Source organism: Pelodiscus sinensis, chromosome 6 (assembly GCF_052426305.1).
Source record: "Pelodiscus sinensis isolate ZL-2025 chromosome 6, ASM5242630v1, whole genome shotgun sequence".
NCBI classification, from domain to species: Eukaryota; Metazoa; Chordata; order Testudines; family Trionychidae; genus Pelodiscus; species Pelodiscus sinensis.
Window position 1 is genome coordinate 23928179 of NC_143057.1, and position 26594 is coordinate 23954772.

At 37.7% G+C, this 26594-nt stretch overlaps 1 protein-coding gene across 11 annotated transcripts in view; it reads left to right on the forward strand.

Annotated features, from left to right (window-relative positions):
* Positions 1 to 2386: 2386 nt before the first annotated feature.
* Positions 2387 to 26594, forward strand: part of NFIB (nuclear factor I B) — a 245514-nt gene continuing 221306 nt past the window's right edge. For 3 of the 11 annotated variants that reach the window (XM_075931563.2, XM_075931564.2, XM_075931562.2), the window contains exons 1-2: positions 9591 to 10471; positions 16552 to 17083. In XM_075931563.2, coding sequence (XP_075787678.2) covers positions 10442 to 10471; positions 16552 to 17083 — 562 coding nt within the window. In that variant the 5' untranslated portion in view covers positions 9591 to 10441. Of the gene's footprint in view, positions 2927 to 9575; positions 10472 to 16551; positions 17084 to 26594 lie in introns of those variants that run through there. The other 8 variants (XM_075931560.2, XM_075931567.2, XM_075931559.2 and 5 more) reach the window with 8 other exon arrangements.

The following is a 26594-nucleotide window of genomic DNA, read 5'->3' on the forward strand; positions in this document are numbered from 1 at the left end:
TCAAAGGTTAGAATTTATATATAGTAAAATAACTGAATAAAAATGTTCAAGAAGACGATTAAAACAAATACTAATATATATTCAATCTATGCCCATTTGTTTGAGTAATTAATATAGATTTGAGCTAGAATAATATCTCTTTAAAACTATCCTGTGTTTCTATATTGCCATTACTTCTTTCAGCTGATACAGTATGAAGAATTCCTGATGGTTTGCTAGATCAGTTGCAGAGTACAGGCTCACTCTAAATCCAGGCACATATGAAAACAGCAGAGAGTAAAGGGCTCCTATATGAATCTTAATATTTGAATAATATATATAATGTATGGTACTTGATAGTAATTAATCTTTAACACACTTTATTTTAAAAAACTGTAAGAATTTTGTATTATATTATAATATATCGTATAAGTTGAATCTCTCTAGTCCAGCATTGTTGGGATCTGACTGGTGCCGAACTAGGAAACTTTGTTGAACCATGGGAGGTCAATTTTGCCTACCAGTATTACCAACACTTCCACTGCTTACTGGGCTCTTAAGAGACATTTAGGGGTAAAATAGAGCTATATAACAACACGGCACACCAAGAGTTATGACTGGTGGCTGAAAACAAACTTTATAGGATTGTGGGGAAGTTGGTCACATCCATGATAAGTGGACATCTGGCTAACTAAAATAATGCTGGACCACAAATATTGCCAGACCAGAGATTGCTGAACTAGAAAGGTTCAACCTATATAAACATTTTCCAGTTTTTTTAAAAAAATAAAGTGTGATAAAGACTGATTATTATTTTTCAGTGACATACATTACTGTCTGCAACATTTCAAGCCTGACTTCTGTACAACAAAAACAACCAGATTCCCTCTGGCATAGAAAAAGGCCTGCTACCAAGTCAATTAACTGGATGGCATGTAATTTGCAAAATCCAGGGCATACACTCTTTTAGCAATCATTAATTAAACACAATGAAAAATATGTTTAAATTTCATTTTAATTTATTTTTTTAATAAAATAAGGAAAATAAGTTAAAAGAACCCACCATCTTTTGGTTTGGGATTTCTACTTTATGGTTTTATTTCTTGACAATTTTTGTTTAATTGTAGGTGTTCATACAATTGACTACATTTAATAAAAACATCAATTGTAGGTTGAAAGTCTGCATGTGCCAGAGCAATTTTTGTGTTGTCACTGACACTCCTGAAAAGTATATATTTGTACACAAAACTTCATTCACTGTCACAGTTTTACTAGTAACAGAGGCCACCCCTGCTACATTGAACTCAAAGGTACCAGGATTGGATCTACAGACAAGCACAGTATATAGGGAGACAGTGATAGAAATGTAGCCGTGTTAGTCTGGGGTAGCTGAAGCAAAATGCAGGACAATGTAGCACTTTAAAGACTAACAAGATGGTTTATTAGATGATGAGCTTTCGTGGGCCAGACCCACTTCCTCAGATCAAATAGTGGAAGAAAATAGTCACAACCATATATACCAAAGGATACATTTTTAAAATCTGGGGCCTCAATCTAGAGGTAGGCATCAAAATCAAAAAGCCTGATTTTGAGAAGTTCACAGAACTCTCTGGCTCCCATTTAAATGCATTTTTTGTGTATGCACCAGGAGCTTTATCTTGTAATTCCTTGCACCTGCAACATTCCTGTTCACTTCATTAGGAATTTTTGGGGCTCACAAAAAGGTGGGCTTAGCTAGTAGGTAGTTTGACCTCAATAATAACTGAGTGAATTTCTTTTTCTTTCTTTTTTTCTATCTAAAAAATAAAGGTAAGTATCTTCTAGCATATGTAATAGGAGTAGCTTATTTTCCATTGGATAGTACTCTATCTATATCGTTGCACATATTTTTATCCGGGGCATAAAGCTATCGTGTTGAGTAAAATTTAAACCTCTTTCCTAAGTGAATGGGGATTATGATCAACTTCTGTTTGAGAACAAAAGCCGTGCGAGCATCCGAGACATTTGAAACAATGCAGCCAGGACAGTTCTCCAGCGCGCGCGTACAAAGCCTTAGGTTTATACGGAAAAAAGCATCGACTCAGTTGAAGAACTGATTTCAGGTCCCTGACCTGTCTGGGGTTGTCGGTGCCTCCTCCGGTTTCCCTCTCTGTCATTGGATGTCCGGGTATGAATATGCAAATAACCCCCTCCCCCGCCTTAGCTTTCTCCTTGGTTTTTCATGCAGCCGCCAGGCGGAAACGAAGAGCCGCTCTTCCCAAGGGCTCCGGCGGGCAGAGGGGGAGTGAGGGTTTAGTGGGTGGTGGTTAAGGGGAGCCACCGCCGATGGCCCGGCCAATCGGAAAGAGGTGGAAGGAGGCCAAGTACGCAGCTCCGCGCTAGTATCGCCAGCTCATTCTGCAGTCGCAGAGCCAGACCCGAGAGGGGGGAGAGAAAGGGAGAGAGCGAGGGAAGGAAAAAAAGAGGCCGCAACACACATGCATAGAGACCAGCCCAGCTCTACGCACGCACACACACACACACACACACACACACGTCTCAGCCTCTCCTGGATCGCGTTCAAGTCAGCCACCAAAACCTGCTCTCCAGCCTTGCAACTCAAAGAGGAAGGAAGATTGGAAAGCGGGAGGAGTAGGAGAAGGAGGAGGGGGCTGCCCACTGCCTATAGACTTTAACTTTACCGCCTTTCCCCCTCCTCTGGCCAAGAATTTTCTTCCTGTTTGGTGTCTCCGTTAAAAAAAAAAAAACCTGAGCAAACAATAATATTTTTCTTTTTTTTTTTAAAAGAAGGCCACTTCTGGAAATCCAAACAAAATCAAACAAACAAACCACACCGAGCTCTTGAGAAAAGAATAAATTTGTTACCTGAGAAATGTGAAGCCAACGGCCCTGTGTTGTGTGTTACAGATTTCAGGATCCCATTTATTTAATGCAATACAGTGCAATGGTATGTGGCATTGAAAATTATGCTTTTCCCCCCCTTTTCATTTGCTTGGCTGTTCCTTCTTTTTTTCCCTCTAGGCTGAGATTGTGTGTCTGTGGTTTCAGAGTGGATGTTATATCCCCTTCCTAAAAGCTGATATCACTTCTGGTTTGCAGGATGAGATATAAGTGGTGGATTGTTTATATTTTGCTTTTTTGGCAGCTTTTGTATGTGGGTCACACTTTTATGCCAGGAATCAGTTGATGGGAGTTTGCGTCCAAAAGTGCTGAACTTGGCACATTTCCTGCTTCAACTTTTCCCCCTCCCCCTCTTCTCTGGCAGGCAGCTATCAGTTAAACCCTGGGAAGGATTAATGAAAATGCTGGTTTATTTGTGTCTCGCGACAGTTTTAGTTTCCCCTTTGTTGTTGCTGTAGTTTCTTTGTTTGTTCACCTTTGTGATTCTTGTCCTTCTAGCCGTCTGGGCACATTTTGTAATGAATGCACTTTTCACCGGGAATGTGTACTTCTGAGGAAAAGTGGCACTGATCCTCTGTTTGTTGTGCTAGTTAATTTAGCTCGGATGCTTCATGTTGCAATATGAAGTGTTAATTTGGTATCTTTGAATTTGTTTTTAAAAGTTACTTTGTGGCTTTCCTGTGGTTCCTTTCTCCCTTTATTTCACTGTACTGTGGGAGCCATGCATGTACTTTAATTCATTCCTTTCTTCTCTCTCTCTCTCTCTCTCTCTGTGTATGTGTGTCTGTCTGTCTGCTTTCCCCTCTTGTCCTGTCCTCGCCTGTGTGTCTGGGCCACATTTTAATGCACAATATCCCATCCATTAAGTTGTGGTTGAATGCGGAGTGTGTGAGGACTTGGCAGCTCTCAGGTTGAAGGGGGCGGGGAAGCCAGTTTCGACTTTGACACAAGATGCCGATGTGGCGTGATCTGAATTATTATTAGGGCTGCGAAAATGGCCATCTTCTCCTACTCCTGCTGCTGGAAAGGGCTGCCATTGAACTTGAGACGGGACAGACAAGATCTCCAAGTTTTTTTTTCCCAAGTACAGTAGCTGGCAGGGAAAAGGCGCCAAAATACACAAGACTTAACTCTAACTTTCTTTGAAGTGATCTTGAGCCGCAACCCATGTAACTTAACATTGAATCAAAGGAAAAAAGTTAACTTTTGAACTCTATTGGTATAGACATTTACATCAACCTTAAAAAACATAACAAATCTGGAAAGTCGTGGAAACGGTCAGAGAAAAGATACAGCTGCTACTTTTTTTTGGCGTGGCCAGGAAGTTTAAGATTAGTTAATGTGAGTTTTGAGAGAATTCGCTCTATTAACGAGAATGGGTTTCCAATCCATTCCATTGTAAGGCTGCAACTGTGACCTTTACGCAGTCAGAGTAAAAACTGCAGCGTTGTGTAACACAAAACGTTGTGGTTTACAGTTTTACATTTGAGGTTGGATGTTTTCATTTTTCTGGTCTGTGAGACAGAGAGAGCTCGGATATTAGAGTCATCATCAAACCATATGTGGACAGAGGTCAAGCACACACACCCAGTGAGATAGATGGTGTGTGTGTGTGTGTGTGTGTGTGTGTGTGTGTGTGTGTGTGTGTGTGTGTGTGTGTGTGTGTGTGTGTGTGTGTGTGACAATTCAGAAAAAGCCCACAGCATAGTAATTTTATGATGAAAATATATAGGTGTGATACTATAGAGTCACAAGTTTAACTGCTCACATTTTAAAAAATCTATACGGTAAAAGTCAGCGGCATATAAAAACTGAATTGAGACGTTGTGAACAGTTAAAATATTGAGAGTTTCACTCTTTATTTTCCCAGATATTTATTTTCTATCATAATCAGTCAGATGTAATATACTCTGGAAAACTGAACAAAACTATAATTACATGATATTATAAACATCTGCAGCTTTGTGTATATTGGATATGTCACAAGGAATCCTGAATCGCCTTGCAATTCATAATTATTGGTCATATTCAACAGACTGTTTATTACACACAATATAACATTGTGATGTATATGATGCATAATTTAGTGAACTTATGCTATATGTGCGTACACATGTAAATGTTTGTGTATGTAACGAGTAAAAGCTTAATTTTCTTACTGTGAATGAAGTTGAAAAGTTGATGTTACAACATGGATTGCTGCGTACAGCTTTTGAGTCACAAGAGCCTCTTGAAATAGAAATTTAAGAGTAGGCGATTATTGTGTACTAAATTATTTGAAATACCTGCCAAATGTCCGAACGTTGTTTTTTTTTAATGCACGATTAGAGAATATTCAGACAGAAATGGCTAATTAGAAAATTAGGAAATTCACAACTTTGTATACTAAAATAGTCAGATTATATACAGGCCAACATTAACAATATCCTTCTCTTGATTTTGAGGCATAAACGATAAGATTAATTAAACAAAATATTAGAACAAAGGATATCAACTGGAATCTTATATTAGAAAGAATAGAGTCTTGATGACATAACGGGCCTTACCATTTTTAACTTTTATGATCCTCTGGAAATATAACTACAAACGCTCTTTAGAACGTGCAGATATTGTGTTAAAACAGTAAGAGCGTTTGTTTCCACGGGAGTCCAATCGAACTACAAGTCTGAATCGTGCGTGGAAACCTGCTGCGGGGGAAGGGGGGGGGGGAAGGCAGAGAAAGTTTGTTTGGCCTTTCATTTAAAAAAAGTGTTTCTAGTTTTCCATGTAGTCGAGTTCGCTAGTCTCAGATTGTATTTGAAATCAGTGCTGCCCAGTGAGTTTCAAGCTACCAATGTACGTGAAATATAGGCACAGTGAGACGCGATTCCTGTATAACTGCGTGCGTTGGTATTTCGACAATAACGTTATTAACAGTGATTTTCTCAGCTTAGTTTTGTCCCCAGGGAACGCAAATAGCTCCCAGTGAAATAAGTATAGGATGCCAGATAAGGGGTTTTAGAGGATGCTGGGAAGAGGAAACTCCAGAATGGTATTAATTTTCCGAGAGAGAATTTAAAATACAGATTCGACAACTGCGATCTAACAAACAGGCATTTTACTCTTTCTCTCCCACAGTAGTCTTCGCTTCCGTTGTGGATATTTGTTTTATGAAGTTTTCACATAATATAAAATGCATACTCACATCACTCCTCTAAGCTGTCACTGGCAGAATATACTGTTCCCATTCCTGTGATAGAATAGCAGGTTCTCTAAGCACTAACGCAGATCAAAGCAGTTCTCAGTGTCACTCAATGGTTAGGTCAGGTGGGCGATTTGTGTGTGTGGGTGTATGTATTAATATTACATACCTATGTGGATTTTAAACACTATATGAAGGTCTGTTTACCTCAAGTATTTCAAATACAGAAGCCAAAATTGCCATGGTAGGAAACTATGTGTGATGAGAAATTGCCAGAAAGTCAGGATATTAAATAATACAGAATTTGCAACAATAGTCGCTCATTTTTAGGTGCTCTGAGGTGTTTGAGCTACCTTCATAAATAATTTCGCTGCATGCCAACGCCCATTCGCAGTTATGGTTTGTTTTCACTACTTAGGTACATGAGACATCAGTATTCATATACATCTGAACCTAAGCAAATAACTTTTAAAACGTTTTTAAAGATTTGTTTTGATAATTTGGGGTCTTTCCCCCGCAAAGTAAAAAAAATCACCATCGTATGCCCATTTAACTTTTCTAATTTGAAAGGGGAACTTTTCTTTTGTTTGTTTTCCTGTAGTGTAAAATGCCAAATTGCTCTGCCACAGGGGCTGTTCTACCACATAGGATCTTTCGTGGGTTAATTTACTGAAGAGGCGATCCCAGCCGGAGGAGGCAGGGAGACGGGAGAGGAAGAAAAAAAAAAAGAAGGGAGGAGTAGTCTTGCTGTAAGCGAGTTGCTGTACCTTTGTATCTGAGAGTAAAACTTTCTCTAGTCCTGAGACGCTATTAGCATGCTGTGATTCTATTTTACTTATTAGAGAGGGGGGCATTCATTGGGATTAATCATCATAGCGTTTCCACTCCCTCCCCACGGAAGTCTTCCTAAGAATGAGTTTGGTTACCCAAGCTAACAAATCTATTCCTGGAAAGGCCTGGAGTTGGTGTGGTATTTCGTTGAACAAGTAGCGCTGATTTGCTGGTCCTCCAGTGTTAGTGAGTGGAGGGGCCAGGCGGTGTGTGTGCAGGGCGCCTGAGGACAGAGGGAGACAGACACAGCCGTCCACATGGGGACCCCAGGCAGTGAGACTCAGCTCTCGCTCACTCCCTCTCTGGCTGATCTTTGTCTCAGTGGAAGTAAAAACCAGTTATTAATAACAGCGAATATATACATGCATGTGTAATCAATCCCCTGTTCTTTTTCCTGTTCGTGTGTGTGCGAGGGAGAACAACCGCACCCATTTCACTCTGGAGTTTCTTCCTGATTGTGAAACCCTCAGCCTCCCTGGCTCTCCTTACCTTGCGCCCCTTCTTTGTCTCGCTGATCGATCTGAAAAGCTTGTCACACTTTGTTGCTTTTAGTGTAAATGTCCTTGGCGAAAAAAGGGTCCCTTACCCAGTACTTAGGAATGGGCCTTCTGGTATTTCTGCCTGGGGGAGGGGCTAGTTATAGAATCTGTGAAGTTTACAGAGGCCGCATTTCCAGAGGGTTGCTTCTTCTTCTTCTTCTTTCTTTTTTTAAGGAAAGTCTGAGGTGGGTTAGGGAGAGAAGTGAGAAAGATATTGCCGCGTTAGAGCAGACCCACCGTAATGGCTTGTTGTGTAGGAGTCCAAGCGCTTAAAGAGGTGTTCAAGGACATTAGTGCGTTTGTGCCAAGGGGAATGTCTTTTATGGTAAATTAACTCCAGTTCCATTGAATATTTATTCAAAGAGAAACTCCAATATAGCTGGCGTTATCAGCTTTTTGCAGTGTCTGTAAAAAAAGGGGGGGGGAAATATGATAGGATCTGGTGTTTTCTGTGCAAGATATGAAATTAAATGTGTCCACTAGCGTTAACCTCGAGTTTGCTTCATCACTTATTGTCTAAGCGCGTGCTCCAAATTGGCTTGTCACTTTTCAGTACGATCCTTAAAAGGGCAAGGAGACGTGACTTGTTCAAACAGTGATATTCAGAGCTTGGAAGTGCAACTACCCACCCAAATGTATGCATATAGGTTTCTCCTAAGGGTTAATGTCTTGGGTTCCCGCTGTTTCCTTTGACATTACCTGTCTTGTACGAGCCCCCTCCCTTTCCCCCTTCCTTTGGCTTGTAAATTTATGGGAATTGCAGCTGGTAGACTTGGCAAGCTCTCCTCATTAAGAGCCCTCTTTGAAAATGGGCTGTGTTTGAGTATTTCCCTAATGAGGACAGGACGGGGTTAAAAAGTGACCATTTCATGGTTGACTTGAACCTGCCTACTTTTCTTGATGTGTCGTTGTGAATAACTGACGTGAATAGCTCCCACTTTGGAAAAGGAAAAGTCACTGGTCCCTTCAGGACAATTTAGGCGAGAGAGACTCTCAATCCCGAACCGCAGTGAAGTTTAAACTCAGGCTGCTTGCTGCAGGAGCTGGCACGGCTCAGGCGCTCCGTCAGCTTCTCCTTCCCCTTGGGGGCAGCAGCAGCGCCCGTGGGGTGGGTGCCCCCTGCCCCCGAGATCCGCACTGCATCACTGCCCTCCCCTGCAGGAGGAGAAATAAGTTTCATTCACTGCATTCCTGGAACAAGAAACGCGTCCTCGGGCTTCTGCTGCCTAGTAATGCTGGTTTGGAAGATTGAAATCAGACTTTGCTACCGCGGGCCCCATCCTCCAGGCTGGTTGATGCCCGGCGAGTTGCTTCTTGCACCCCACTGGGACCGCCAGGAAAGAGCCTCCCCCCCCCTGCGCTCGTGACCTCTCCCTATCGCAGAGCCTCTGAGCAAGGAAAGGTCTCGCCTGCCCCACAGACTAGCCGGGTGCCTGTGGGCGTGTGCTGCTCCGGCTGCCACTGCAAGGCGGAGGGAGGGGGCCACGTGTAAGGGGCTCCCTTGGCAGGGAGGCAGCAGCAGCCCAGAGCAGGAGGCCCCGGCTTCTCCCCCGCCGCTTCTGACCCGGCGTAGCCGACAGCGCGGCTAGGAGCGAAAGCCCGGCCGGGTTTTAGACGCACAGCGCAGTCGCGCCGTGCAGCACCGAGCGAGCGAGCGGGCCAGGGCTGCAGGCGGCCCACGCTGGGAATGCGCAGAAATCCCGGCCACTGCCCCGCCTGCTGCTCGGGTTCCAGGCGCTGCGGCGATTTGGCGAAGTTGTAGCTTCCCGCCCAGACCCCCGCCTCCCCTCGCGTGGTGCGCGCCGCGGCTGCCGGCTGGGAAGGCAGGGGCCAGAGCACAGAGCCTGGCTGCTGCAGCCGCCCCTGCCCCTGGCTGGCTCTGAGGGAATTTTCCGCTTGGCACTTCCAGGACTGGCAGAGAGGGAAGTGGGTTTATTACTCGAGTGCTCTGCAAAGGCGGCTGCAATAATCGCCCCTAACAGCCCCCCTCAAAACACTCCCCCCCAAACAAAAACCCAAACCCTTTCGGGGGGGGGGGATTAGGCACGTCTGTAAAATGTGCTGGATTCTTCTACAGTGCTAGATGATTGATGAAGAGGAGGAGGGGGGATCTGGTGCGGGGGGGGGGAGGAATGTGTTTGCGGGAGGAGTGTGAGCGATGATTGTGTAATTAAATAATTAAAAAAATCCTGAAGTCTCATTTGGGGGCGAGGACGGGAAGGGGGTCCAGAGGGTGTCACCGGTGGGTTTCTCAACTTCCAAGTTGTGCGGAGCACGAGCAAATGGGGCGGGAGCGAGGCAGAGATTTATGGTTTTGAATTTTCAAGAGATCATTTTTATTATAGTGGGCGTTTGGAAAGCAGCCTCTTAACATTGCCCACATTGGTGCGGTGGGGGTGGGGGGGGAGGGGAGGGAGTGCATAGGCAGGGAGAGGCACAGGCTGCTGCGAGAGGAGCCCGGAGATTGCGCGCTGCGAAGCATTTCCCAGCCTTGGGGGACTCACACTCTCACTCACTCTCACATACGCACATGGTCTCTTCCTTGCAAAGTTTCGCCTGCGATTACTCCGGGACTTTCCTGCTCCGCTCCGAGCTGTAACCTTGAACTTTGGTAGCGTGGTGACAGCGCAACCACCGCTAACTTCTCCAAAAAGCAAACAGCAAAAATCCTCCCCCCCCCGCCCCCGAAAACCCCCTTCCTCCGAAATCCAGCCGCAGAAGCAGCAGCAGCAGCAAAAGCGAGACTCCTGCGCCGCCGACAACAAGAGGGTTAAAAGTGTAGATTGGATTTCACCCCGGGAAAGCGAGCACACGGAGTGAACTTGAATCTTTGGCTATTTAAGGAGGACTGGGGTTTGCTGTGAAGTTGCGGTGATCCAGGGGCAGAATCCCGGCCTGATTGATTTCATCTTCCTTGCGTTCTCAGATGTCTAAAATGAATAGATGAAATTATTCCCTTTTGAGGCTTTTCTTAGGGGCTCTCCGGGAAGTGTGTTCTCAAAGCGAAGTCATGATGTATTCTCCCATCTGTCTCACTCAGGTACAGATGCGTTTTTACTTTATATTTTTATTGTGTGTGTACACACGCACACTATATATATATATATATATATATATATATATATATATATATGAAGCTACATATAACAAGATTGATAATGAGTCATGCTAATAGTAGTAACGGCTTAAAGCACAATTATAGCTGCTTGTCAGGGTCCAAACTCCTGTTGCAAAATCAAACAGCAGAAGACAAAAAACTGTACAAGGCCATTGTTTTGGGGGAGATTGGTTTAAAGTGCCATCATCCCTCGATAAATATTATTGTTGTTGCATAAAAAAGCCAAAGGTAATATATATATATATATAAATTAAAAAGCAGGTTTGTAAAGTACTGATTAGACTGGAAAATATTGATCTGCTGTCTTCTGCTCTCCTGTTTATTCACTCAATGGCAACTAAAAGGGTTTAAGAGGAAAAATGTTATTTTTAATTGAACACTGATTGATGCAAAAGTAATACTGTTCTGTGCTGAATTAATAATATATACTGCCAACAGTATGAGGTTGATTAGAGTGACTAAATTATAGGATATTTTCTTATTTGACTGTCGGGGGACATAACATTTTATTATTTGATTTTGTTGTTTTGTAACTCAGCATGCAACTTCAGAAACAAAAAATACTTTTTATATAAGTTGCACTTATAATTATTGTCATGTTATGGTGGTAAATGACTTCTTGGACCTTATTAAAAAAATAAGCAATGATTGTTAATGCTGCATGCAAGATTACATGTTTTTAGGACATTTTGGACAAGCCCTGCAATATTATTTCAAATAGGGGAGGTATAGAGCATAGATTCTGGAAAATTGTACATTTTAACTGTACGTTTAAAATGCAGTGAAAGAAACAATACAGAAACTATTACAGAACTACAGCTCTTTGAAACTATTATTTTTTAACAGTAGACATTAACACATTGAAAGTTATTACAGTGTGTATATATATAATCATTTTAATAAGAAATTAATATATTGGCGCTAGAGTATATACCAGAGAGTAAACTAACTCTAAAACTATTCAGTAGTTTTCAGCAGTTTTTGTAAAAGTCTGTCTTAGGAGGATGTGATGTAAACTGATTAACTGATAGCTGCTTGCTTCCTCATTGGTGCAAAAAAATAGATAAAGAAAAGTGAGAAAGTAAATCTAGTGGTGTATTATCATAAATCTAATATTAATGCAGTTGTACAAAGGACAAATTATTATTTCAAGTTATTTGATAATTAAAAAGCACTGAGATTTAAAAGGACTTAATCATTCAGAAATTGTGAATGAAGATGAAAACAGAGATAAGGCTTATTCATTGATTGGATACAGTCCTGTAGCTTGTTGGCTGACACGTTTTTTATTGTTTATATTTTGTTTGGCATCTATGTATGATTGACTTAGATATGGATACTTTCAGCAAGTAAACATGAATTAACCTTGAAAAGAGTATCAGGAGTTTTTATTTTGTAGTTTAAAATTAAATAATATAATTACATATAGATTGATCTGTGTATTGAATATATGTAGATATGTTTCAGGTACACACCTAGAAATTACTTCTGATGTAATCCATGATTAGTGGATTTTTTTTCCCTTCCATCAGTGTACTCCCTAAAAAAAATCAACAAACTAATGAGTCTTCTGTACATGAGTATTTATCTACGAATAATACAAATTAAATAAAATAGTTTTCCATTATATTAAAGTAATTGAGCAACTTCTCACTCTCACCTGTAATATAGTAGGTATGGTCTTTTGCTATATTCCGTTCTTCTGACATTTTTTTTCATATGTTTGGTTTTCGGCCTCTTTCCCATGAAAATGTAATAGATTACGTAATTTTTTCAAATGTGTAGTAAAATGTTACTATTTCTGTGTTTATAAAACTTAAATTTATGGGATTTATGCACACTTAAATAAAAGAGCATTATTTTGTTCTATTGTAGTAAAGAACTTGTATATAAAATACATCCCTTTCCAATCAGGCTATATCATATGGCTATTTAAATAGGCAAATTTAGTAACATACAGTTCCGATTTTCTTTAATTGTAAAAGTTTCTACCCTCTGTTTGAAATTATTGAACTTTCTTTACTAATTTCCCTCCTCTTGTCCCCAATTTGAAGGTTAGGCTTACATGGTAAATGAGGACTTGCCCTTTGTCTTCTTTTTATTTATTTTTTAAATAGTATATCACTGAATCTGATACAGAGTTGAGATTAACAGTTTGAAAAAAAACCTGGCTAAAATTCTTTTAATTTCTACTGTATTCTCTATTCATGTGATTGTTCGGACATATTTTGGCTGCAGTGGTATGTGCTCATAATAAATATTCTGTTGAATCTTGTAAGCATAGATCAAAATAAAGTACCTGATTGGATAAAGCGCCTTACAAAAGTTGTACTTCTGTTTGTGAGGTTATAGTGCTGGAGCCTCTTTTTTAAAGTAGATGTGAAATCTAAAAGTAGGTTTGTTAAGACAATACTTGGCAATTGGGATGCTACCCATCATCACTTAAATATCAATTCAATGGATACACAATAACTATGTTAGTATATAGACATCACAATAAAGTGTATTTCTCCCCTCTCTTTTCCCGTGTTAGAATGAATCTAAACTCCAAATCATCTCTCTTGCCAAGACATGATAGAAAACAGTTACTGCATGCCTTTAAATACTTAGGCTCTTGTGATATAACTTGTTTTATTTTTATATTGCTAGAAAATATGGTTTAGCGATAGAGAAAAATAATGACAATCCGTGCAGTGAAATTGTGAATGCAAGATTTTCTGTGTGTAATTTCTTGACTTTTGCCTCATTTACTGTATCATCAGTCTCCAATTTGAGAGTAGATGGATTAATATGAAATTTAGAAAGAGGAGAGGTGAGAGGAAAGGAGAAGGGAAATATGTTTCTCTCTAAACTATTCTGAAAATGGAAGCTTGGCCTATCAGTTTACCTTTATATTGTGATTACAGTGTAGGTACTTATTAATTTATTTTCAAGCTATATACATATTTCAAAATAACCTCTACGTTAGTTTAAATTATGGGTGTATATTGGTTCACCTAAACCATTTGTTACAACACTCAAAAATCTTACCTTTATAAATCACTTCATTGCAAGAGTAGTTATGATTCACATGGGTAAGTGCCACATAAAAATTACTTTTTCAATATTGCCTCTACCAATGTTAGGGGAAAAAAATCAAATTAGTAGATTGCTTTTTAGGAGGTTTAGTGGAGAAAGTGCATGATTAATAGCAAATCTCCATTTAGGATCATTTTTATGGGGCACTTCTTGTCAACTAATGTTTCATTTGAAAGGAATCCAGACGCATAATGAATCTCTCAAAGATATTTGATAATACTCTTTTACAGTAGGACATAACTTGCTGCTTTTCTGCTTCATATTTTCTTGAACATATATTTTATATCTACAAGTATTCTACGATATTGTAAAATAAAATGTTGATAAAAAATAAAGTTTCTATTTTTATTGAGAATCATTAAAGTTTTAGAGTTTCAGACCTTAAATTTAAATATATAAATGACTTGTGGATTTTGGGTACTATTGTATATTGTTGTTAATATTCAATGTAGTACCTAAAAGTAAAGTTAAGTAAAAAAAGTTCATTATTTCCTTAATGAAACCTCCATGAACTGCTCGATATACAATATTTGGATATCATGGGATATTTCCATACACTTTTATTGCATATTTTAAATTATAAACATTGTAACCTATTTTAAATATAGAAATATTGCTGTGGGACAAAGGACCCCCCTTTAACTTCCTCCTCCCAGAAGTTACAAGTTTAAAAATGTGTAATAAAATGAATTAGAAATGTTCACAATATAACTTTTTCAGAATTTTAATAAATGACTTTCTTTTAAGATGACTTTCTGAGGAGGAAAAAAAACTTTCTGTACTAGCTCTAATAAGAGGAAAAAGTATGGCATCAGAAAGTGTATGGAGATATGGAGGTCTTATCGTGGGCTGTGGTTGCTCAGTGCAGAACTGCCTTCCCACACAAAGAACAGATTGTGGTTTAACTCTTTGCATGGCCTAGTTTTGTGTGCCTGTGTAGTGTGAGAAATGTTCAAATCTCTGCTGGAAACTGCTGAACATTTGAATCATTGCCTTTATGTTTCATACCATAATATACCCATTTGCATCCCCTAAGGCTCAATTTTGGTTTATATTTTTTTTGTGAAGGTTATGTTTGGCCATATGTGCAACTTTGCTCATAACTTTTTTTTTTTGAGGGGGACAGGTAGGGATATAAAATCAAATATGACATGATTTTAACATTCAGAATACTCTGAAATTGTTTTTAAATTTGAAGCTTTTAATGCTAAAATCTCAGTCTGAAGTCTGATAGGTTGCCAAGAAAATATTCGGAACCCTAAGCCATTAGTTATACTTTCATTATTTTTACCTAATGGAGTTAATCACCTCACTGATTAAATATAATCATTCAATTTCTATCTATATATTTTAGTTTATATAGATAGAAATAGTCTGTTCTGGTATATAATCACATAAACAAAGCTAAGTTGTGGGGTTATTGTATCACATTACTCAATATGGTGCATAACCATTCCATAATGCTTAAAAATAGAAACCCATACAAAATAAAAAATAGACATTCACACAATCTCGCCCTTCAAAACCAAAAATGTTTGGTAGTGGGTTTTGGCTTTTTAAAGTTTGTTGATTAATTACATTCCTACTTGTTCACAGAGAGAGACTGTACTTTGGGAGAAAGTCCTATTTGGGCAAGAACAAGTATGTAGGATGCTACTTAAAACAGGCGGAATGAATGAATGAGTGAATGAATGAATGAATGAATGAATGAATTGTTGTGTTATGTACTAGTTTGTTATATTTAGGATTTCCCCCTTTAATGCAGTACATATTGCAACTAGGTAGAAGATAAGAACCTGAAACTAAAGGCACATGACAGGAAAGGATATTTAAAAATATAAACAAATTGCATGGCTTTCACAAAAGCAGTGTTTGACCAATGGCATACTCCTAATGTCACTCTGCCACAGCATGCAGAAACACAAAGAATGCAAAGTTTGTGCCAAGTTGCCATTTTTCATTGTACATCTCAGATTGATTTTTAAGGGGTTTAGAATAATTGCCACACTCGTGATTAGTGAACACATTAACTAACTCCATGAGGCTTCATATCTGATAAATAGAGTTCTGGAAGAACGTTAATGTAATTTTTGTGATCAACTTCATAAACTTTTATTTTACTTAGTGTTCGTGTGTGTGTGTGCGTTGGGGATAGGGTAAATGGGGGGGAGACATGCAGAGCTGTAAGTACAGAAGCCTCTGTTCGGAGTTTTTATATGCTGTATTTTTTTCCCACCTTGCTTTACCCTATACTGGTTTCTCTAGTTACCACTACTGGAATGGTGCTGATTCAGTGTTGGAATGTTGGACGATTGATAAGAAAATGGATCAAGTTTAATGGCGCATGCTCTTTGTGCCACCAGCAGTCTCTTGCTGAGAGCATGCTCCAAAAGCGGGAACTGTGTGGCATTACACTGAGCATGTATATGCTTTGTGTTTCTGTGCCACAGAGAAGAGAAATGAACTGTGGCATTCGCTCCTGCATTCTGAACATTTCTGCTCAGATTTTTTAATATCGTATTGTGTCCTCTTTATAAAATGGTACTGCTTGACATCAGCCGATCAGTCAAATATTTAAATGTTAGGAACAAAACATATTGATGGCATCTCTTTTAAATGACGTATTCTGTATAGCATTGTGAATTGAAGGGCATACAAAATAAAGCCTTCACGTGTTTCTTTCAGAGGATGAAATGTGGGGAAAATGTGATGCTCAGTATACTTCTGTCTCTTGTCTGACAGTTATAGTAATTGCATAAAGGGATGTTGTGCAGAAATTGTTGTAAATGTTAAGTCTATATTTGCTTCATTTTGGTTTTCACTTCAGAATGTTCAGAAACTTATCTCACTATTGCCTTCATTATGAGAACAAAACTGATTTGAGTTTTCTTCTTCTTTCTCCCCTGTACCTCTTCTTTCAACAGGATGAATTTCACCCGTTCATTGAGGCACTTCTACCACATGTCCGTGCAATTGCCTATACTTGGTTCAACCTTCAGGCTCGAAAACGCAAGTACTTTAAAAAACATGAGAAGCGAATGTCAAAGGATGAGGAAAGAGCAGTCAAGGATGAGCTACTTAGTGAAAAGCCTGAAATTAAACAGAAGTGGGCATCCAGGCTCCTCGCCAAACTCCGCAAAGATATCCGCCAAGAGTACCGGGAGGATTTTGTGCTCACTGTTACTGGGAAGAAGCACCCATGCTGTGTATTGTCCAATCCTGACCAGAAGGGTAAGATTAGGAGAATCGATTGCCTGCGACAGGCTGACAAAGTCTGGCGTCTGGATCTAGTCATGGTGATCCTGTTCAAAGGCATCCCCTTGGAAAGTACGGATGGAGAGCGACTCATGAAATCCCCACATTGCACAAATCCAGCACTTTGCGTCCAACCACATCACATAACAGTATCAGTCAAGGAGCTTGATTTGTTTTTGGCATACTACGTGCAGGAGCAAGGTAGGAAGCAGATTGTTGTGTTTCTATTTTAGTATGTCAAACACTGATTCCAAGCTGATTTTTTAAGGGAAGACTTCCAATGACACACACTTCTGTGGTATATATACAAAACTTCGGTATGCATAGTAAATCGGCATGTATATGTATACACAGATACATGTTCACTCCAACACACATACATGTATGACACCTGCATATGACATAAGTGCTGGTTTTTCTTGCAAAAGGAACAAGTAACATTTGTCCTTTGAAGCTAGTGAGAAATTATTTTTGTCAAAAACTGACCCTAGGTGGGATTTTTTTTTCAGTTAGTACTCCAGAAACGAATAGTATTTTATAGATGTTTCCAACATGATTAATGGCATATGCATATGTCTGTACTTGCATAGAAACATACAAAATATAAATATCTACATTTTCTTGTAATTACTTATATTCAATGACTTGTGCTTATGATGATCCATCTATTATTGCTCCAGAGAGCAACTATAAACTTTTTCAACTATTGAAAAAATAAAACATTAAAAAGGATTTAGCAAAGAGACACTGACACAGCTCCTGTAAATATTGTTGCTATATATTCAAAATTATAGCATGCAGTGTTTGCATTTTATTCATATTTTAATAATCTTCATATAGACTACTTCAAAGTATTGATATTAATTTTACTTTTCAAATATGCATGATGTAGATTTTCTCAAATGTTTCCATCAAATAATATTTTCATAGAGCTCTGGTGTACATAATTTTGTATACAAAATTGTTTAAATACAGAAAATTCCAGATATACTTAGAATAAAGAGGCAGTTAAACTTAAGGGTATAGGACTAAAAGGAAACCAGCTGTTCATAATACTCCACAAATGACTCAGAAAATGTATTTTGCTAATCAAACTTTAGGTATATAATTAATTGATAGTAGTATTTATTTGCAGGTCTTCTGAATCATAAATGCACCTAAGTAGATACATGTTTTCTTATTTCTGAAACCATAAAATGCATGCTCTTTCTTACATTTTTTTAAAATTCTCTTGTAATTTTATCATCTTCTAGAAGTCTTTCTATTACTAATTATCCACATTAGTAAATCATTTTTTTCCCGCTGTAAATCCAAAATGGGTTAAGTTTGAATTACCACAGATGGTGGGCCATTTCAAGACTTGGCCTGGTGGTGGGCAAAAATGGCCCGCCCGAAGAAAGGCAGATGGCAGACAGTTATCCAATGCCTTGTATATAACTAGAGGATTTAACTGAGAAATTAACACAATGGATTTTATTAGTAACAGAAAAAAAAAGTAAAATGGCACCAACCTTCATTTAACTTTATATTTTACATACTCTTTGAATGTATTCATTCTGTAGAAGAACACACAAAACAAGTTTTTTGAACGTCTAGTCTAGAATTCCTATTTGATTCTCCAAATTGTGTGTTATGATTATAAAACTTAAGTAAAGCAAATTAAATACAGAGAGAGTCTTGCAGGATTATTCATAATGAAAAAATATAATTCAGTATTTGGTTCTGCTTGTTTTTATTAGCTTATGTTTTCATAGCAGTATATGGCATATAAGGCTGCAATTCTGGCACACCTGATCCAGGAAAACAAAAAAGAAAAGTACTTATTGTCTGTGGTAGCTTCAAACAAAGCATCTTAATTATATATTATAATTCTAAATTGCTCCAGTGCGGAAAATAAAGTGGCTTTATGGAAATACATCTAGTAAGACATAGCCTGCTTAATATTATCACATCTTAGCTATCTGGAAAATATATCTTTCTGAAAGTCAAGACTACATTGAGAAACAAAATGGTTCAAGCAAATCTGGAACCAAGGAAACTAGGATCGGTATAATTTCTTAAATATTCTCAATTTTTAAGTTGGTGGAAAGCTTTAACTTTGAAATGGGAAATCAGGATGGGGGGAATTACTGCTTTATATTGGTGTATTGAAAAAAATAGTGTCAGATTAGCTGCAAATAAGATAACCGTATAGTACCGTTATGGTACCATTCATATTTCCAGAAATATGACGAGCTACTGAGAAACTACTGAAAGATAAAGTAGACTAACTTATTTGTTTCAAATCACCTTTGGAAGACCTTTTGTTTATTGTAAATTGTGTATCTAATTTGTATTTCACTGCATTTCAGTAAATCTCTTGTTACCATGTGATGGCCTTCTACTTGAAGAAATCACGTTAAGTTAACGTTGTATTTTTTTTTTGTTAAGCTTTTAATCTTTGTTCTTTATCGAGAGCAGTTCAGTTATGGCGTTTTGCAGAGTAATTGATTAAGGATTTCAGGTTTTGTAAAAGATGAGCATGAACTCAATGAAACTGCTGTATCTACCACTTAACTATTTCTCTTTTGATATATATGAAAAACTATTTAATGATGACAGAAATATGAAAAAATAAGTGAAACAAATGAAGGGCCAAAATACAGGGTTTATTTTAAATGACTGATAGAAAACATGAGGAAGAATAGTTAGAAGTGCCAATGATGGTTGCCAGTGGCACCAGGATTGGCATCAGACCTTCTTTGTTTAGCCTAGGATGCCTGTGATTTGTTGGTTGGCATCCGCATTGCAGTGTGGAGTAATGTTACAATATATTGACCATTTCCAGATCTGGAAATGTCAATATCCTTTTGGTTCTTTATAGAAGGGGTTCTATTTCTTGTATTCCATGTTTCTTTTGAAGGAAGAAATAAAGATCCAGTCTATCAAGTTTTGTCATTGACCAACTTCATCTGGTTCTCCTTTTCACTCCTGTATCACGATTCAGCTGTTTTCTTCCCCTATCTCTTAACAACAGCCTCTTCTGGTGCAGAATGTTTAAAAAAATATTAGAAGGGGTTTGACATGACATTGCTGCTTTTAGTGGTTTGGGGAAGATACTAAAGTTTACATTGTACCATGTGCCTAAGTCATTAGAATGCTCAGCATCTAAACAATCCCTTTAAAAACATTTCTGTGATGTTCTCCCAGTTAGATATAGCTGTCTGTTTTTTCTAAGTTAAAAAAAAAAATTAAATCAGCAAATGTCACAATTACATCTTCTGTTGACAAATCTAGGTGGTTTTTTTGTTATCCGATAGACAGCGTGTATCGTTTAGTATGAACTACATCTCCGTCCGTAAAATCATTTGGTGGTATTTGATTCAATCAGTGCAGCGCTTATGCTGTGTTCCGTTGCTAGAAGAACCGCCATTTTGTTTGTCAAGTGCCAGGAGGAGGAGGGGGAAGGCAGACAATGTGCTCGATGCCAATAATGGTTGCCAGTGGCACCGAGGTTGGCATCAGACCCTCTTTGTCTAGTTGCTGAATGCCTTTGATTCGTTGGTTGGCATCCGCATTGCAGTGGGCACATTGGAAAGTTTTTGACAATCACTGAATGAAAGCTGCTGTACTTGTTTGCTGCAGTAGAACCTCAGATAATATAAATCCTTTCTCTTATAGATGTTTTACTTAATCCTACAGCAGCTGATTTTAAACTCTGCATTGCTGTTTTTCTAAATCATATCTAGAGTGATATTTCTCATCTGCAGAATTCTTAAGCTGCATGTAATCTTTATTTTTTTTCAAAATAAATAGAATACCTAATATACAGTTTAAATTTTATCGCACACTGAATGAAGCATAGCGTGCCTTGAGAAATGTTTTGAAAGTCTGAAAGAGTAAAATATTAGTAAATGCATTAAGCATTTTGAAGTGTTCTTTGTGTGCATGTTCCTAGCTCAGTATATTTCTCATACCAGTTGTGTTACCCTATACTTACACTCTTCCCTTTTTCATGGTGTAAGAGTGGTGTAATTGGAGAACTTTCACCCCAGGTGCTAATTTAATTCAGGTCTTGAGGGAAGGTGCTTTAAACTTTGTCTGAGTGCAGCAAAAAGATAGCGTTCTTTTCAGTCTCATATAGTTCAGACACTGCTAAATTTCTAAGTTCTTAAAGCATCAAGATGTTAGAATTCCAGCTGCACAATTCTGTTATTAGCAATCAACAAAAAGGCTAAATGATTTCTGTTGAAGTTTCTTAGCTAGTTAGCATTAAGATTGCTTTATGGTTAACCAACATTATCTCTTTAATTAATAAGAAGGATTAGCAGTTCTACCCAAAGGGCTGCACAGAAGGAAGTCTGGCCTACGTGAGTCCCTGAATCGCCAGACTGTGTCCTGTCTGTTTGGGGGAAAGGAGCAGGGGGAGGGGGGATAAAGAGGGAAGCGAGGGTATAAGCTGAGCTTTCTCAAGAGTAGGGGAGAGCTGTATGTGTGGAAAAATGTATTTATTGCACCACTAGGAAGTTTACAGATTTTAAGAGATAGCAGATCTTGTGTAGCTGGCACTTTGTACAAACCACATGACTTCAACAGTCTGCAGTTTAAACTAACTCAGGCTTACTGATTTTTGGACTGTACTTTGTCCTATTATAGTGAGCACATTTTCAGATAATCTAAAGAGGAAAACAGAAGTCCATGTATCTGAACTGCATTGATTTCATATGGTATTTAGCCTTTTTAATATTGGCAGTAATGGTTACTTTTTTTTAAATTGTCACATCACTCTTTTCATATAGAGTATCATAGTAATCCCTCAACATTGTTTTCCTATGAAAAGTGTACAGCCTCTCTCCGAGTTACGGACCAAACACTTGGCCGTAACTTGAGCTGTTCGTAACTCAGACCCCATTGAGTTACACGCGACCGTGCTGTTCGTAAGCGCAGGTCACGTTCGTAACTCAGGGACTGCCTTTATGACTGTTCCATGGGAGCTTTGGTTGTAAATGCGAACGTTCATAACTTGACCATTCACAATTTGGGGAGCGGCTGTAATGTCTTTTACAAATTGTTTAATAATTAAAAAAAGTCTAACTTCTAAATTTTAAGGATTAACTAGTTAAATAATAGTAGTGTAATAGTTCAGTCTCTTAAAGTTTTGTGTTTTAGGGAACTGCCATCTCAGAACTAACCATAATTTATTAACATTTCTAATTAATATTACTAAAAAAGATCATAGGAATATCAAAATAGCAATTTTTAAGTGTTTAAAAAGTACATGACATTATTTAAGATGATTAATTCAGTTTAGGAATGGAGTTTGAAGATATTTTTTTCAGCTGAAAACTATATACAATAATATACTGCTGCATAATCTGTTTGATGTATTTCATGTAATTCTGGCATGGGCAGGTGCCCCGAGTTTTACATCATCCTCATATATTTAGGATCAGGGTTTGTACTTCTTGTGCACTTCAATGCCTGTGTGTTCAACAAATGCAAAAATGGGCCCAGAAGGATCAGTTCACTGAATTACTACTTGTCTCAACTCCTATTTCCTCACAGTATTGGCCCATTAGTGAAAATATAATATGGAGATAAAGTTAAATATTACAACCATTTTGCAGAAGAGAACACCAAGGTTACAGTGGTTAAGTGCATTACCAAGTCCATACTGTAAATCAGTGGATGATCTGGAAACAGCACCAAACAGTTCCAACTAACATCTCTCTAACCACTAGTTTACACGGATTAGTCCTAGTCATGGTGTGGAACTCCAATTATGTTAGATAATTTCATAAGGCAGGTCCAGGTTTAACTATCATAGCCCAGGTGTCAATGTGGAAGCTTGGCATCTAAATACTGATATTATATGGGTTTAATAACAATCTTTCTTTTGGAACAGAAAGCCACTAGGGAACATACGAACAAGTGTCATACTTTATCAGTTCTGATTTTAAAATTGTGATTTATCTTTAGCTAGCAGATTGTTACAATATTTTCTTAAATATCAGTTTGCTTTGATCAATTCCAGTTTAATTGAAATTATGAAAATACATATGATACCTCATCTTTACTAAAAAGAACAGGTATGACATTCATTTTTAAAACATCATGGTTAATGGATATAGTAATGTTTTCTAAATAGTTCTTGCAAATGTTTTCTGCCTGAAAACATAGGGAATTAAAATATTTGAAGAGACAGCACACACTGTTTCTGATTTTTCTGCCCTGTGTGTCTAATGACATTTTGGAAGATAGAACTAAAATTCAAAACGAATAGTAACTTTGTTAGTTTCTCATCAAAGCGGGACTCTTAGTGGTGGGATAGGTTGGTTAGAGAGAAGGAGGAACTTTGAAATATTTAATTATAATATTCCTGGCATGTATGAAAGAGAGATATTTCAAGAAGTCTTCAGTTCCTCGTAATCTTCTAACCTGATACAGTAGTAAAGTCATTTCTTCAGGATTAATCAACATAGTTCCTGTTTAGTCAAAGGGAGTCTTGTGTTTAAATCCGGCAGCATCATTTGAAAATGTAGTGCATAATCTGTAATTTCTGACATCACAGTAATTTCAATGGCAACAGGCCAGAAAGTAAACACTAGATTATTGCCTCATGGTAGGGTCAAACAAAAAAATACTCATTTGTGAACAAAAAGGCTTCTATTTAAAATGTAAAGTATGTTATTCATTTGTAAGGGAAATGCTTAAAATAACATACAAAGAATTTTTTTTATATATTTTCATTTTCCAATATGTTGAGGGTGTCTATAGTTATAGTAAAGCCTCTGTTAAATCTTAATTAAACACGAATACCATTACACTTTATATATATTTTTTGAAGATTCTTATAACAGAAGCATTGTCAATTGGCACACTTTATAGATGCTTACATAGGAGGGTGACTGAGCAATTCACCTGGTTTTTCCAAGCAAAGATGTCCAACATTTTTTAACCTGGTCACTCTCGGTGTCAGAGAAGTAACTGTGGAACTCTCAAGGACTAGCAGTTATACTATCGGTTATTATAGCAGTATTCCACAATTAAAAGCATAACAATTCAAGAGGCTTTCTAAAGCATGTTTCTTTACAGTAATCATTTGGGTGATGAACTTTAAAAAAGTTCTACTGCTAGTTTAACGGAAAAGGTTTATTACTTATATTTTGGGATGGAGAAGAAATCACTTAACTCTGGAAATACTTTTCAGATGCTAAGTGAATGTGAAAAAGGCTAAAAAAAAAAAAAAAAAGCCCATCTGATTAGCCAGTGTTAGTTTGACAGTAACAAGATGCCACTTTTTATATGGAGGTTTTATGGTTCTACTCTTTTTTTAATACCAGTAGAAGTTATAGAAATATTTGTTAATAAACTGGTAAATAGAGGTGAAGCATTCCTAGATTTGAATTGGAGATTTAGTTGCTCAACGGCTAATAAATTAGAAAAAAATCCTATAGTAATTATCTTGGTGAAAGGGAAAACGGTGTTGATTTGTATGTATGTATATTATGTTGTTTGTGAATAGAGAGCACTGAATAGAACTGAGTTGAGATCTTGCAGTATCGTCTCTTTTTCCTTGCCTCACCTTTTTATTCACAACATTTTCAAACAAATTAATTTTGAGCTGAACGTTTCCAAGCTTGAATTATGCACAAATGTGATATTTTTTCTTTAAAAGTTTGAGCTGAACTGTTTTGACCATTTCTTGAATTTTGTGTGTTGTGCAAAAAGAAAATGATTCAAATGAAGCTTTTGCTTTAGAGTTATTCAGAAATGACTAAAAGTTAGAAACTGTAAATTTTACTTGATTTTTTTTTGTCCTAATTGAGGAAGGACTAATACTCCAAATCTTGTTCATTAGTTTTAGTGTTACAAACATTTTTAAATCAGCATTTTTTTTACATGAGCATTAGAACATTTTCTTTTAAGCTAGGTCTACACTTGAGGATAAGTTTGTATTAAGATGTGCAACTCCAGCTACGTTAATTACGTAGCTGGAGTCGAAGTATCTTAAATCCATTTTGGCACTGTCCACACAGTGGGAGGTCAATGGGAGTTCACTTCCCTTACTCCTTTTAGAAGCAGGAATACCGGTGCCAATGGGAGCACCCTCTCAGTTCGAATTAGCATGTCTTCACTAGACCTGCGAATTCGAACCTCGGAAGATTGACTGTGGCAGCTTCAATCTTCTCTGTAGTGTAGACAAGCCCTTAGTTTCTTGTGTGTTCCATTCTCTCCCCCACCTTCCAATATTGGGTACACACTGAATCATTTAACTTTAGGCAACCATAACTTCTCAGGGCCTTAGGTAGCATTCCCACAAGAACGTATATAAAGGCAGCTCCACCTTTTGATTAAAGCTTCCATTAGTCCTGAGCTGCCTTAAGTGTTTTTATTGTAAATGTGTCTTTAAAACTAAAGCATAAGGGCAACTTTGTAGCTCTCGGTGTCCTTTACAATATAAGGATACTGATGGTACCTGTGCAATCTAAGGGTGTTTTAATTATTTTAACTCTCAATAACAATAAACAGAGATAACCCTAACTGAAATACAGCATCGTTGAAAAATCAAGCACACAACTTAGGAAATTCAGAAAGTTAAAGTTTCTAATACACTCTTAACTCAGGCACATCATACATATGAAGTATTTTCCATTTTATTTGCTCCTGTGCAAGAGTGTAGAATTTTTCATTTTAATTTCTGAATATCCTGATTGTACACACAACTTTTCAACCTTATTATATTATTAACATTAGTTGTTTTACTCTTCAGTCTCACATGGCATGAATTTAAATAAATGAGAGAGAAGTATCAACTGTTTATTTATTGCGAATGCAGGATATGTGATTTATTTTTAGTCAGACATTTTTTAGTGTACTCCCAAAACTCTCTCTAACATAATTCACTTAAGAGAACATTAACTATTCTTATATATATTTTCTTCAAAATAAAACCAAATAAAATGTGCATTCGATCTAATATAGAAGTTTCAAATTCTGTAATTTAAAAGTTTTATGAATATTCAGAGACAAAATGTATTTTAAATGAAAATAGAAATCTTGATTTTTGCAAACCACATTTATCAAAAATAAATTTTTAGCTTGACTTCAGGCTTAAATTATAGCAAAAAAGCTTGCATTCAAATCTAGAAATGCATCATACTTAGCTAAGCAGCATTTTTTTATAGAAGGGCCAGTTCTTCACTTCATGTATGTGTATAACTATACATTAATGCCAGTGAAAAGGTTGCAGATGTATTGAAGGGACAATTATTCCCTGGTGTCTCTGAATTAAAAGTGTGGAAATGTCTTAGAGTCAGAACGACATATATTTTATTATTCTGACATCTGCAGTTTCTGGATGGATTACCTTAAATTTGTTATGCCATGTTAAAAGCCTTGTTTTATGAGGCCAGCCTCAGCTCCTGGCCTTAGTGTCAGGAACCCTGCTACGTGATGCAACATGTCTTGTTAGGTTTAATTGACCAAAGCTGATTTGTTAAAACAAGTCATTTGTGCTGTAACTTATGCCTAGGCCAAGTTGCTACCTGAATCTCTTGACCTTGACTTGTCTGGGTCATGAAGTGGCTACGAACTGCTTGACCTTTCTATTGTTTGACGTGCCACTGTTTCCTCTGATTCTTTTGTGGTAATAGCTGACAAGAAGGCTTCAGCCCTGACTTTACACCCCAGTGGATTTCAAGGCATCCCTCTGGAGTTGCAGTGTCTTCTG